Source organism: Lissotriton helveticus, chromosome 4_1 (genome assembly GCF_964261635.1).
Source record: "Lissotriton helveticus chromosome 4_1, aLisHel1.1, whole genome shotgun sequence".
Classification (NCBI taxonomy): Eukaryota; Metazoa; Chordata; class Amphibia; order Caudata; family Salamandridae; genus Lissotriton; species Lissotriton helveticus.
This window is the reverse complement of record NC_136063.1, coordinates 1,651,887,610-1,651,902,749: the sequence shown is the minus strand read 5'-3', so window position 1 is coordinate 1,651,902,749 and position 15,140 is coordinate 1,651,887,610. Positions and strand designations below refer to the sequence as shown.

Genomic DNA, 15,140 nt, shown 5'->3' with positions numbered 1-15,140 from the left:
GAAAGAGTATCGATGGAGGCTCCCAAGTACTGTAGGCACTGGACAGGAGTCGGAAAAAACTTGGACATGTTTATGTGCAACCCCAGCTGGTTCAACAGAACGGCCGTCCTGTTGAAGTGCAATTGCGCTTCCTGGAAGGTGGAGACTTTGATCAACCAATCGTCCAGGTTCGGGTAGATAAACACCTTGTTCTTTCTCAGGTGCGCTGCCACCACTGCCATGCATTTTGAAAAAGTCCTCGGTGCAGACTTCAGTCCAAACGGTAGTACGGTGTACTGATAGTGATTGGTGCAGACTGGAAAGCGCAGGAACTTCAGGTGTTTCGATGCAATGGGCACTTGGAAGTACCCATCCTGTAGATGTAATGCGCAAAGCCAGTCTCCTCTTTGCAGTTGAGGATCAATCTGGTGCAAAGACAGCATGCAAAACTTTTCCCTGCGAATCCATTTGTTTGCTTGTCGCAAATCCAGAATGGGCCTGAACTCGTTCTTGTTCTTCTTGCGCACCAGAAAGAACCGTGAGTAAAGCCCCTTTCCCCTTTGAGACAAAGGGACGTCTTCTATCGCCCTTTTCCTTAACAGGGTATCGGCCTCCGCCTGGAGCTCGTGCAGCTGGAACTGCGAGCGAACAGGTGGAATTGCTGGAGGAGGGCTGACAAAACGAAGACTGTATCCATTGCAAACAATATTCAGCACCCACTTGTCCTGAGTAATATTTCTCCGCACTGCCAGGTCATTTTGTATGTCGTCCACAGGTGACACTCGTAGGAGGGGAATCCGATAACGTTGGAGAATACCACCGGTCACTTGAGGAGTCCGTGTAACGGGACCGCGACCTGTCCCTCCGATGGCGATGACGGGACCTTGCGGAGGAGCGATGTCTACTGTGAGTGCGATCTCTCCCTCTAGACTTAGATCTAGATCTCCTGGGTCTCGCCGGAGCCTCCGGTTTTGGAGGAGGCAGAAGCGGAGGAGTCGGAGCCGGAACCCCAGGCCAAGGTTGTGGAGGCCGGGGAGGGGGTGGAAGTGGAGGCAGAGGTGGTGTAGGAGGCAGTGGAAGTGGAGGAGGAGGAGGAGGAGGAATCGTTGCTGGAGGAGGAGGAGGATGTGGAGGAGGCATCCTCGGAGGCAGTGGTGGAGGCGTAGCCGTCCTGGGCCTAGAAGAGGAGTAGGTCCGTGAATACTCTGATTCCGATCTCACCACTCTCCTCTTCTTCTGAGCAGGCCTTGAAGAAGATGTCCTGGAGGCAGACCTCTTTGCGGCCGATCGCCGGCGCCGCCGCGACCGGGAACTCGCCGATTAAGACAACAGAGGCAGGCGACACTGTCCTGGGCTTTGAACGCCTCCTCGGCGTCGATTTTTCTGTCCTCAACGTCGACCTCTTAGACTTTCTACTTCTCGACATCGATCTTCTAGACGTCGACCGTCGTGTCGACGGCGAAGCAGCCTCTACGGCGAGCGCCGTCGCCTCCTGGACTCATCTCGACGTCGATGGTGTGTCGACGCCGGTGAAGTCCACGACGTCGACCTCGTCCGAGGTCTCGACGTCCTGCCCCTCGACGTCGAACGGCGACGCCGCTTGGACCCAGAGCCCTGGGTCGATGGGGAGCAGATGGTGGTCATACCTCTCGACGCCGAAGCTATCAACGTCGACCGGGATCGGTGCCTTTTCTGGGCCTTTTCTTGACTGGGGAGCCCCCCAGAGGCCGAAGCATGGGAAGAGGACGATGACGGAGTTCCTCCATGCCCAGAAGTCCCCCCTGTTTCCTGATGTCTCCTCTGCTCCAGGCCTTGGAGACGAATCTTCTCCCTGTCACGCAGGGTCCTCCTGGAGAAAGAGTGACAGATATCTCAGGAGTCAGGGACATGGTTGGAAGGGAGACAGAGTATGCATACTCTGTGGGGGTCAGATTTGGCCTTCTTCCTATCACACTCCGGGCACTTGTTGAATAAAGCTGGCATTTTCGACAAAAAGAGGTGGTAAAACTGGTTAAAAAACGCAGCAAGAGGAAGACCCCAGACGACGAGTGAAACACTCAAAACACTGGAAAAGTGCCATAAATTGAAGAAATACCCAAAAAGGGAGAGCTCAATGCTCCAGGGTCCTGCTAGCAGGAGCCGGAAAAAAGAACTGAAAGTAAAAGGACTTTGGCTGTGCATCCTGGGATACCGAGGGTCTCTGGAGAGTTCCTTAAAGGCACGGTATCCCTTTTCCAGACACATAATGGCAGCCTATGGGGGGTTGTCTGTCCAACCCTTCCTCTCTATCATTTCAAGGATTTTGGTGAAGGGAAGTTTTTCTTTGGGTGAAACTTGGCAATATGTGTAAAATTTGATTTTATTTGGTTATTCTTTTCACTTCACTATGAAATGCTGGCCAGTGTAGCCTTGTAGTTGTAGGCTGCATTATTTGTCTTTGATTTTCACTTAAGTGTCTATGCAGGAGTGGAAAGAAGACAGCTTAAGAGATTATTTTTGATTGCTCTGGGGTCCCCGCACATGGGCGGAACTATTCACTTGATTATGACTATACACAGAGATCCCCTACTACAGAACAGCATTTATGCACATGCATTCACTAGCCACCTTGGAAGGGTTCGAAAAACATTATAAAATGGTCACCCAACACTATCAGAAGAGCTGGAGAGCAGAAAGAGAGAGTGGAAGGCTTGTAACTCGAGGTTAGAGGTGGAAGGATACATTCATCTGACCAAAACACAGTAAGATTGGAATGCTTCTTGGTCGCAACAAACACAAGAATAAGGAAGAACGTCATGGGATCAAAAGCGTAGAAGTGAGATACAGTGAATAACGAGAAAGGGGTGACTTTGGAAAATGTCTGTTTTCCAAACAGCAGCTGAAGTTATCTGTAAGCAAGTCGTAATATGTGAAAAATACAACCACCGGTGAATTTTGTACAGTACAAAATGCAGGGACATTCTGGTAGGATGTTCCAACTTCTAACAATGAGCCATTTGCAGGGAGACCTGCTTTTTGCTCACCTTTGATTCCCATGAATACATCCCTGGCCTGACCCTCGACCTACTCACACCCCTGCATATCATTCATCCTAAGTATATACTTATTATAAGACTGAGTAGCTACTCTTTCACAAATTCAGGCCCGCTTATCTTGGAACAGTGCCCGGTACTTTGATTCCTGAAGTCTTGTTCAAAAGGAAGTGTCAGACCTATTTTCTCCAAAGGAGAAAATTTAAACCAAGAAGGTAAGATATCTATTAATGCCTAATTCGCAGCACCTCTTATTACATAAGTGTTGCTTCTAGATGATAAAAGATTAGAATGAAGTACTGAACTGCAAAAACGATTTAAAAATAACTGACTTAAACCAATACAGACGCATGTAAAGAAAAAAAAAGGATGTGCTTACGTGTTTAAGGTTGCAATGAGACACATGCAGACTCCTTCTCTGGTTCGGAAGTTCTTGTGTTTGAAGCCAGCAGTGAGCCGCTCCCAGACATTCTGTTGAAATAAATCATAGACACTTGGCTTGCATTACAGGCGAAAATAAAGAATGTGAGATGCACATCTGTTAAAAACATTCTGATTGGTTATGAAAATGTGACAGAATAAAAATGTTAGGGAGTCAGAAGTTAGTTGAGCATGAAATAGATTTTCGATAAAAACATCAAAGTCTAAATGCTACTATTTGGAATTTTCCCCAACATGGGCTTCAGTTGATGCTCTTAATGACGGACAGCAGCACAAATCCATTGCTATATGTTGTTTCTTGCTGAAAGACAATTTTACGTTGCCAACTGAAAAACTAACATGATCTCAGAAACTTAAACATCGCAATATGAAATCTACATTCAATGAATCATCATCTTTCGGTTCGAAGAACCATAAAAGCAGATAAGAACAAATACAATAATTACAGAAATGCACACCAAAGTTGCAAGCTCAATTTGCTAAAATACTGTTAAGTGGACGTGTACTAGCGGCGCGAAGACGGGCCAATTCGGCAGCTCTATGCCGCCAAGTACTCTGGCACCAGGGCGGCTCCCAGAAGTCAGGGGAGGGGGGGACAATCGCCGCGCCGACTGTTTCAGGAAGTGTGAGCTCCGCAGTCAAGGCCAACGGGTTAGGGCCTGCCGCCTCGTGGCAATCCCCGGCCTCTCCTAGCAGCAGTAATCCGATCCCCGCATCCCGCCAACTCCAGTGGCTCTGCCGGGGGACTCCAGCAGGGTCGCTTTCTCGATCCCAGGTGCAGCTAGCGACCCATAAATCGGACCGAGTGTAGATGGCAGTATATTTCACCGAAGCAGCTTCATTTGGGGACACTCGACCTCCAGTAGGATAGGATTATTGAAGGATAAGTTCTCCAGGGAACGGGAGCCTCCCTGTTAGGCGGCCATTCCGTGTGCGCGCCCTCTAGCGCCCCTCCTCCCATTGGTTATAATTAAAAACATTTCTAGGTTGAGCAGATTTATGCAAATAGTGATGACCATAATGATTAAAACAGTACATTTCTTCATAATTTGATGAACCCTGTAAATAATCATGTTCTGTGAATTTGGCTGACATTACTAAATCTGACATCATATTATTAATATTTTCAAAGTCCCAATCATCAGAGAAAGTACTTGGTGTCACAAAGTCACTTAAGGAAACCTTAAAATGGTGTGGATATTTCAAGAGCTCAATCGGGCCATAGATTTCATAATCTGTTTTGTCCCATGCTACCCCACCGGGTATAGGATTGGCTGTGATGTTCACTGATGACAGTTCTCTTTTCTCGATGTGTGAGGATGTGTGAGGCTTTAGGGCCAAGTTGATGTTCTAACTTGCTGTGTCCATTCTACTACATTTTCCATCAATAAATCTACCCAAACATAAAACCATGATGAGCCAACGCAGGAGGAAAAGTACACCTAACACAATCCAAAATTCAATCCATGGGGAAATCAGATATGTTTCTTTTAGTTGATGAAAGAGTTCAGTTACTTTGTCTTTGAAAGCTTTTGTTGCTGGCATTTCTTCATGTTCACTTGGATCATCAGAAAAGTCATCGAAATTGATGAAGTAGCCAGATGCAGTTCTGTCAATTGTTGGAATTGCTTCCGGATTCTCATTAGTCTTTGTTTGCATTTTTCTTTCTTTCATTAGCATAGTCTGAGGCTACATCGTTGTAGACAGGTGTTTCTTGACGAACTGTTGCAATTTGGGTTTCAAGAGGCACAAGTTCCATGGCTTTGTTGCATAGTCCTTTTTTATTCACTGCAGGTTTATCAAATGTGATTAGTCTCTCAGTTTGAACCTCTTGGATTGTAGCAAGATTTGGTCTTCTGCTACTTTTTGGTAGTCCACTGGGCCTACTACTTATTATTGGCCACATGATTGTGGTTTTACCAGGTCGATGGATACAACTCTGTTCTCCTTTTTACCAGCAAGGGGCAGTAGTACTACTGATCTTGTTCCGCTGACAGCTAAGACAGGTACTGCTTTTCTGTAAGAAGGCCCAAATTCCTTCTTCACCGCGATCTTCTCTCTGACTAGATCCCCAATCTTTGGAATCCAGACAGGTCTTGTTGGGACAGGTCGTTTCTCTTCAGTGACTGTTGGCTTTAATTTTGTGTTACTAAGACTTCTTCTTGTTTCATTTATGTCCTGTAAAACAGCCAAACGATCTTTGATATCAAAGGCTTTTTTCTTTTACCACTGAAGTGTGACAATCTAAGTCCTGGATTTGCATTCTAGTATCGAACAATAGTTCATATGGAGTGATACCTTTTAGAGAATTTCTTGGCAGATTGTTAAGACTACATTGGACACTTGTTAAATGTTTGACCCACCCATCACCCGAACCTAATACCCTCGCCGTTATAGATTGCTTTATGTCACGTTTTTTTCTTTCCACTACCGCATTTCCCTCAGGATGGAAGGGAGAAGAGAACCGCAATGCAATGCCCATGCTGGTCATGGCCTCTTTATAAGCTTGAGAGCTAAACGCAGGACCCTGGTCAGAATGTAGGATGCCAATTGCGTATGTGCCGATAAAGACTCGCAAATCTTTTATAACAGTTCTGGCGTCAGCCGAGCGCTGGGGCCTACATTTTTAGTGAATCTAGTCTTAATAATTATGGGATCGCCTTTTTCCTTCTGGATTTTTGCGTATAGATCGCCTAATGCTTTCTAATAAGGGTATCTGGGCTGGTGTTTCATCTGGTTCACCACTGCAATCTCTATTACAGTTCTGACAATTAGTTGCAAAGTTGTAAATTTGCACGTTCATCCCCGGCCACCAGTATTGCGATTGTAATTCTATTACAGACTTCAACATCTCTCGGTGCCTCAGACCCTGTCCCATACGTGCTTCTTGAATCAAGTAAGCCCTCCGGTTCGAGTTTGGAATTACTCTATCCCCCACTCGGGGAACGGAGTTTGCATCAATTATGTATTTATTTCCGAGTGGATAATTCAGAGGTAACGCCGCATAGTTGCCTTTCATTGAGGCTCTTACTGCTAGTAGCGTTTCACCGTCTATTTGTTTTTTAGTACGGTTTTTTGTAGCTACGGAAGCCGGTTTGACCGCTGCGGCTCTGTTAGCCAATGAATTCCCTGCAACGTGAACGCCATCACGTTGATGACTCAGTGTATGTATCACGTGAGTCTTTTGTAGTTCTTTCTGTAAAAGAACTACTTGTTCCCAAGGCTTTTTATGCTTTATTGTGGCACCTGTGTCATCTTTGTAAACGTTTTGAATCCAAGTCTGCACGCTCTTATTGTAAGACTGGACGCAGTAATGCGAATCGCACACTATCAGTGTGGGGAATTCACGATCGGCATTTTCAAGCGCCATCTTTAAAGATCTTATTTCAGCTCGCTGAGCTGTACAGTTTCTGAGTGATTCAGTTTTTGTAATTATCGGTCTGAATTTACCTAAGCGCCAGCGACCTTTAACAATCGCGCACGCTGCATTGTAAGTTTGATTTCCCACAACGTAGTGTTGTGCAAATCTGTCTGTGTAAATCACACGGGTGTATTGTTCGAGAGGCAGAATTTCGATCGGCAGAGGATATTCATGTTCGTATTCTAGATGTTCTAGTTTTTTTATTTTCGGGTCAAAAGCGTGTTTCACGTCTTCTGCAGCAAGATAATTTTCCCATTGTATCCATTTTGGATCTAATGCCACTGCATTTGGAATGTGTGGTCTTGTCACTGCCTCAAGGGCTGATACTGCTGTTAAAACAGATATGCTCTTGCCTTGGGCTAGGGCTCTTTCTTTTGCTACAGCAGTTTGAACCGCAGTTAGAATTTTTTCAGTAGAACTGAATTTCAGTTCAGCTTGTGTGTACAAATGTGATTTATAAGCTATTGGTACCATATCTCCCTCATTAGAGGTCAGGTACGTGAATCCGCATCTTCCTAGGATGACTCGGATTCCAAGGTTGAGTTCATTTGCGCGTGTTTGCAGTTTTGTTTTAGTTAACATGTCTGTCTGTAATGATCTTAAAATTTCTGTGTGTTTCTGAGTCCAATTTATTGGTTTGAAATCAGGTTTTATTAATTCATAGAGAGGTTTAACCCTCTCTGCATAATTTAGTATGTTCTTCCGAAATTCAGGAAACCTAGTATTGATTGTAAGTTCTTCAGCGTTTTTGGAGCTTGGAGTACAGCACACTTCTCTAAGAAGTTGTCTGCTAGGCTTTTGCCTTCACTTGATAATTCATATCCTAAAAACAGGACAGTTAGATGGGCAATTCGTGACTTCTTAAAGTTGAATTTATACCCTTCAGATGCGAACCCAAGTATTGTGGTGTTCACTCTTTTCAAGTGTGTCTCCAGGTCGTCGTCTGTAGGATAGATGTCATTGACATAAGATAATGCCTCATCATCATACATTTGTAGTAATTCTGTTACCCTTGCTGAGAATAATCCTGGGATATTCTTGAATCCCTGTGGGAGTCGACAGAATTGTTTTTGCGACCCCATTGTTGAGAAAGCGGTCAAATACCTGATTTCAGGTGCAATGTTTTGACAAAAGAAACCATTTGAGATATCTAATGTTGTTTTATATTTTTTGCGCACGATGTTATTCATTAGTGCTGCCCTGTGTGAGTTTTGTACTGCAAATGTTTTGCAGCAGGAGTTTAGGTGTCTGTAGTCCAAAACTAGACGATATGAATCGTCTGGCTTGGAGACAGGAAACAAAGGATTGTTCATTTGTGAGGTGTATGTTTCAATCACCCCCTGGTATTCAAGTTGATCTAAGATCTCCCTGACTTGCTTTTTAGCTTCTTGCTTAACTGGGTACTGCCTTTGTGCAGTTGGTTGATTTTTTAACTGTATTTTATGGTGAGGAGAAACCTCATCCCATCCTACATGATTTTTATATAATGCAGGAGCTTGGGCCACTGCCGATTTTCTAGCAAATGTGTATTTTTTATGTATTGGAATGTGATTTGAGAAGGCAGGCATAATCATTTCTTCGCCATGAGGGCACTCCCTGACAAACTCTGGTGGCCAGTCTTTCTCAGCTAGAAGGATGTCATAGCCTTTTGAAAGGTTATCCCAAAAGAGACCCTTTACTTTCCTAGTTTTGTACCCCTCTATACGCAATGTAATTTCGTATAATTTATGGGGTTTGCTAACTCTGGTGTCTGCAGTTTCCACTTGAATGTATTCATTTGTGTCCACTGTCTCCAGAAGATTCATCAAGATCTTGCGAGCTATGGTTACTTCTGCTGCGCTGTCTAGCACTGTCTGGGCCCACTCTCCGCTTTTCAGTTGTGTCCTCAGAATCCTCGGCATGTTTTATTTTAATACTAGCTACCTTCTTCTTTAGAAATTGTAATTTTTTACTTTGATGAGCAGGTTCCTTGTCTTTGGACTTGACGTGCTCTTCCTTGTGTTCTGACCGTCCTATTCTTTCCGATTTCTGTGAGGAAGTCTGAAAAGATCGAGAGGGACGTGTATCAATATCTTGATATCTGTCAGGTTTTCTCAATTTATCCCTATCTCTAAGGTGGTATCTTTTCTCAGAGGGCTCCCTCTGGGGAGACTTGCCTCCTCGTTCTGGAGATCTATCTCTTCGTTGAGGCGACCTTCCTCTAGACTGAAACCGTTTTTCTCTGGGAGTGGATTGTTTAATACCCTCCCAACTCTTTTTTGGAGTGTTGAGATTATTTTTAATAAAAGGTTTCTTCAGGATTTTCAATTAGTTGGGGTTTTATTGGTTTCCCACCCAAACTATCTCTACCTAGTTCTTCATAGGATTTTTCTATGATTCTGGCAAGTTCAAAAGGTTGTTCTGCTATATCTGTTTCTTTCAATTTCTGGCGGATCGCCACAGATGCTGCTTCTCCTTTTATGTTGGCTAGTAATATAGCCGAGACTTGCTTAAAGTCTTTTAGTAATTTCATACCTAGAGTTAAAGCATGCTCTGGACCGTATTCATTTTGAATCGGTCTTAGTACGTCTGGTATAACCGCCATGGACGGAACACCATGTGTTTTTGTGTAAATCGAAGCAAAGACTGTGCCCCAAGTGTCACAGTCCTCCACATGTGGTGCGATCCCCATTGGAAGACAGATACTCAGAATTCTGTGTTTCTCATGAGGTGTAGTATCAGGAAATACCGCCTCTATTTGAGTGATTTTCTGGGCTCACCAGAATGGAATCTGTTTCCCGTTTTGCGGGAATTTTGCCAATGGCTGATTGTATATTCTGTGGTGTGAATTTATGTGTGTTCCCCTGGTTAGAGGTGGTCTGTGGAATTTTTATTGCTGGTTGGACTGTTGAAGTCCGCATGACATATTGGACCAATTGTCTATGTATTTTGATTAGTTGTTTTAGCTGAGCTAAAAGTTCCCGGTCTGACATTTTTTCTATGTCTGGATTTGGTGTGTAGCTGGCTAGAACCGGCCACGTGGCTCCTGGTCTACCTAGTGGACCGAGCCTGGTGATGTGATTTTTATGTTTTAGGGCGCCATTAAACCAGAGCAGGTGCTCTTGGTAAGTTAGTGCGATTTCAACGTCCTCGAAAGGAGCGTATTCCTCTGGAGATTCCTCTATTTTGTAATAGTGGAATTTGTGTGTCACAGCGTGTGCTGCTGGAAAATGTATCCATGAATAGAACACCTTTGTCTTCCGATATTCATGGGCCTCTACCACGAATATTACTGTACCACCTCGTGATGATACTCCATTTTCTATAAGTTTTTTAGTTATAGTTTTTCTTACATTTACCGGAATGATTATAGCATTCGGGTCATTTTCTTGGAGACTTGTGTCATCCGCTAGGAGTTGAGCTGCTAATCTAGCTTCCTCCCTTTCGTCTTCACTTTCCGTCATTTTTACTAACAGAAAGTTTTTGTTGCAGATCAAGTTTCAAGGGAAACAAAGATTAGGTGCACAATCTTTTGGAACACTGTATCCTTCAACGTTGACTAAACCAAAAACTAATACATAGGAATCTCTTCCTACTAAGTTCCGGCGGATGTTAACCTTTTACCCACTCCAGACGTCTTTTGGAGTATTTACGGGAAAAAGGGGTCTGTGTGAAAAGCACGACTGAGTTACTCTAATGTCTTGCGTTAGATTATCGCCTTACCAAACGTTGGGCGCCATGTAGTGTAGTTCCTATATTCCCAATAGGCTCTGCGCATTGGAATAATATAAACAGCAGTGTAGACGAAGGACTGAGGTCATCTAGGTCTCTACTGACTATATTAGACCTAATTAGTTTTGCCAGCTAGCTCAGAGGTCACTAGAAACTTTCTCGAATCTCCTGATTTAGACAAGAAGGGATTAGCTTCTGACAACCGCATAAACATGACAACTTTGCTCCCTCAGAATAAAGAGTGTATCTCTAGAGTCGTGTGAAAACAATAGACAACTATTTCACTCAGTCAATCGTGCATGCTTAATTTCACCAGGAGTGCAGAGAAATAGAGAGACGGGTGTTTTCAATAAAAGGTGTTATTTATTGAGCAGTCTTCTTTTTCATGCAAGAGAAATGAATTGCCACAATTGCAATACTTATCATAAAGTAAAGTGCGTACAGTAAAAGGAGTATTATGAAATAATACTGTAAAAGCATTGATATGGTTTCTTAGCCAAACGATACTTTAAAATGGATAAAATATATACATACATAAAAACATTGACTAATGTACTCAACTGGTGCTTCTAGTCTACGCCTACCCCGGTGTACCTTACCTAAGCCTAATACGTGGGAAGGAGTAAGTAAGTAGCAGTTTAAGCTAAGTTGGTTTTGCCAAGGATCTGAATCAAGAATTCTCTTAAGGGTTTAGTCAGCTCCGTACCTGGGTAATAGAAAGCAGAAGGTCTGGTATCTCTCTCTCAGGACTCGATATCCCAGCAACCCGCAAGGGCGGCTGGAAACACCGGAGCTGGATTTTCTCGGCTGGAGAAAAAGACAGCGTCTTTCTCAGTGCGTCAAAAGGGAGGGGCGGCGTCCGTGGGCTCTCGCATCAGCTGGGCTCTAGGGCAATTAGATAGCCGCTCTGCTCCAAACCACCGTGTGTTTGCTTAAGGCAACTGTTGGTATATTTATACCTGAAAGGTGCCGGGTTTGACGTAAGGTTGGACATAAGACGTCAATAACTGGTCGTTCTTCCAGTGCTCGCAGGAGTTCTAGGACAAATCAAAACAAAAGCATGGGGAATTCCCAGGTTGCTGGAGGTTTGGTTTGTTTAAAGAACGCGTTGTAATTTCTAGGAGTCTAGGGGAGTAGCCATGGCTGGATTTGGACTGCATGGGCTATTACTAAATATGGATATGATTCTTATGCCTTTATAAGGATATTATTTATTATAGCCATATAAGGGCATAAATCGGGAATATCGAATTAGGGTGCTAGATAGAAATACAACAGTCCTCATTGGCGTGGGGAGAACTAGGAAAGAATTTCCTGCGGAATGCTGGCGCAGGGGGTATTCAAAAGGTGAGGAATCCACAGGCAGAAATATCCATCAGAAACCATATGTATTATAAAAATGTACAGGGTAAAAAATGTATTGTAAAGGCATGAGAAGTATTTCCCTATGTTGTTTCATCATACAACCCCCTGATGACACTTCTCCCAAACACAACCTCTAGCTTTAAAAATGATATGGATAAAAATATTATACCAAACCATACACTGAGTCTGCCTAAAGACCACTTCATACAGCGTAAATGGGGTCTGAAACCAGCTCTGAGCTGACAGGTGCTACCAATCCGATCTGACACACCAACCAAGTAGCTAATTTGGGGCGAACATCGCCACATTGAATTCTTATATGGTGTGGGTTTGTTGGGCTGGTGACTAAGGGCATCGAATTGCTGCAATCACTGCATCTAGCGTCACCTTGCAATTAACAGCTAGGCGGGAGCACCATGGTGGAGAAAGGTCTCACTACACCAATGGTAAAATCCAATGCTACTGAATCAGCTGTTTATACTCCTTTCTTTTTTATGAATACAAAATTAACTGAGGATAGTTTTAAGCATGTTGAAAGGAATTAAGTGTTTTCTTAAATGCCATTGCACAAACTTGAAAAGTAATGTCTCCATTCAGCCTAATTAGTATTGCATCCAAAAGAAATATGGGTTCTACGAAGGATCAACTAAGCCAGGTAAATTTTAGCACTGATCTTTAAGTCAACCTCGAGCAGTGTGTAGACTATGGATGCAAGGTTTTGGCTTTAAAGCACTCTTACCATAGGAGGAGCTGCCTGCTCCATTATCCTCAGAATAAGATTCTGTGATTGTTCTCTTACTTGGTCTTTTCCATCTCCCAATCGATCCATGAGCGCTATAAGAACTGCAAAGAAAAATATTTTGAAATTGTAATTTTCAGTTAATACAACTTTATTGTAAGTAATAGAAGAACAGTACACATACTAACTTCGGATGCATAACTGAAAAATATCATCTCAGCACTGACGCAAATCGAACAGGCATATTTTTCATCAACTACACCATCCTAAATTTTCCGATACAAGTGACTGCAGATTTATATTTAATGTAATGAGGGAATTAATGGAAGGTTAAATGTTTGCTACTATAACAATGGAAATTTCACATCCATAACAACTACTAAATCACTCAACAGGATGAAGCATTCACAACTGTGTATATCTCCTTGGAAACTGTGCACATTTCCATAAGGATGTGCTTTTATGTCCTACTTAGAAGTTACTGCCATTACCCACGCACATCACCTGGGCACCTAAATCTCTGATCTGCAAATGTTGTAAAACTGCTTTGATAGAGACAGCCTGAAGCATTGAACTGTGGATGAAGAATGGTTGTTGGTAATGTGTTGAAGTCAAAGTACAATGTGTTGGGTACTACCATGATGGGTACCCATTCTTGTTAAGTAAAGAAGGGCTAATAGCATAAAAAGATGTAATGGTTCAAAGGCACAAAGTACCTTTTAATTTGTTTGAGGATTCGGCATTGCCATGGAAAGTATTAATGCATCCTCAGCTCAAGTACAATAACTATGGCTACCAGCGGAAAGTGGAAACCATATTCACGTCGCAGACTAAGTTCAAATTCTTACTTCTGATCAGGTAGAGCATCCCATACTTCTTTCCCTTTTTTATTCAATTGTTATTTTATTGGAATTATTTGTAAATGATCGAACTAACCCAAAATGGCATGAGAGCACCACACACAGCGAGCAGTATGCCACTTGTGGGAGACATGAAAGTATGTTTACAAGGGCTAGTTTCTAAACTGTGATCATGCTCAGGATTATTAGGGACTCCATTTCTATTTTATCTAATGCCTGTGAGAAAATACCCCTTTTTGCGTGGCCACCCCTGTTTGTTTTTGCTGACTTTTAATCCTGACTCTGCACACTGGAACACTGCTGTCAAGTGCCCATTGAATGAGCTCAGAGCCCTACAGCATGTTGAAATTGGATTATCCCCGATTAGCTTATTTAACTTTCCTGGAAGGCCACAATATATGGTGAGGAAATACACACCTAGCATAAACAGTTAAATGTCCTCTGTGGACTGCAGCACTTATTGTGCCACTCACTAGTGTGACTAAGGAAAACTTGGCTTCAGTGTAAAACCTGCAGTGTGACCTGTTTAAATCTCACTCTTAAATATTAAGTCAAACCTATGTAAGCCATGTAGCCCACAAGGTAGAGTGCTTAGTATTTAAAAGTGGGACGTGCAGAAAATTAATGTTATCATGTCCTTACAGCTAAGAGGCCATAAACGCTACTTTTACTGTGGAAGGCCTAGCTGTCATTTGTAGAAACATATAACAATATCAAATACTAATACTGCTGTCACAGGAATGGGACAAACAGATAAAAAAATTAAGCAGCTATTTAATAGTTATTAAAAGTCCCATCGATTGAGAGGTTAGATTTTTTTTATAAATATTAATGAAAAATAATTTTCAAAAGTCATCTTTTTCCTGTCTGGAGTTCCTGGAGGCCCATTTACATTAGCTCTCCAACTTCTCCCAGCTTGTACCTGACATGATTAGGGTGGGAATGTGGTAAGAAAACGCTCATACAAGCAAAGAATAGGTTAACCTGAATGGGAATAGAGGACTCCTTTGAACGCCACAGAATATTCAGAGTGGGGGCTGTGGGCATCCTGTGACAACATGCTGTCAAATCCTGCTTGAGTCACATATAACACCTGGGGCGCACTCAAAAGGTAAAGAACAGGAAGGCAAAGCAATTCTTTTGTAGCTCCAGTCTGGTTGCTGAAGGACTAAGCTTTTGTCCTCCTAAACATCTGTGTTGGTTGGTTATGGGCACTGTGCTTGCATCAAACTGGATTTTAGTGTAAGACGAGGAAAGATACTGGAGATTTTCCTAGGACAGTCACACTCACAACACCAGTTACTCAGGCCCCATGTTTAGTGTGATAGAAGACCTTTGTCATCTTGAAAACGCCCTGGTATAAGGAATTTTGGACCTATTTGCAGTAAGGCAAACAGGAACTACTGAAATAAATCGACTAACGTTGAACGCCCCTGGGAACTTGTATCTCATAGATGAGGGAGTGCCAAGGAGTCATACCCATCATGTAGCTAGTGCCAGGTATAAATGCGGCTCCCCGAAAGACGCCATCAGAACTCTATTGGACTTTCAAAAGGATACCAGCACAATGAACCTGCTATACTCTGCATCTC

At 43.1% G+C, this 15,140-nt stretch overlaps 1 protein-coding gene across 18 annotated transcripts in view; it reads right to left on the bottom strand.

The window, feature by feature from the left end:
- Positions 1-15,140, bottom strand: part of CLASP2 (cytoplasmic linker associated protein 2) — a 2,039,150-nt gene that overhangs the window by 1,741,275 nt on the left and 282,735 nt on the right. For all 18 annotated transcript variants that reach the window (XM_078688301.1, XM_078688302.1, XM_078688307.1 and 15 more), the window contains exons 3-4: positions 12,689-12,792; positions 3,391-3,482 (exon numbers count right to left, since the gene is read on the bottom strand). In XM_078688301.1, the coding sequence (XP_078544427.1) occupies positions 3,391-3,482; positions 12,689-12,792 (196 nt within the window). The remainder of the gene's footprint in view (positions 1-3,390; positions 3,483-12,688; positions 12,793-15,140) is intronic.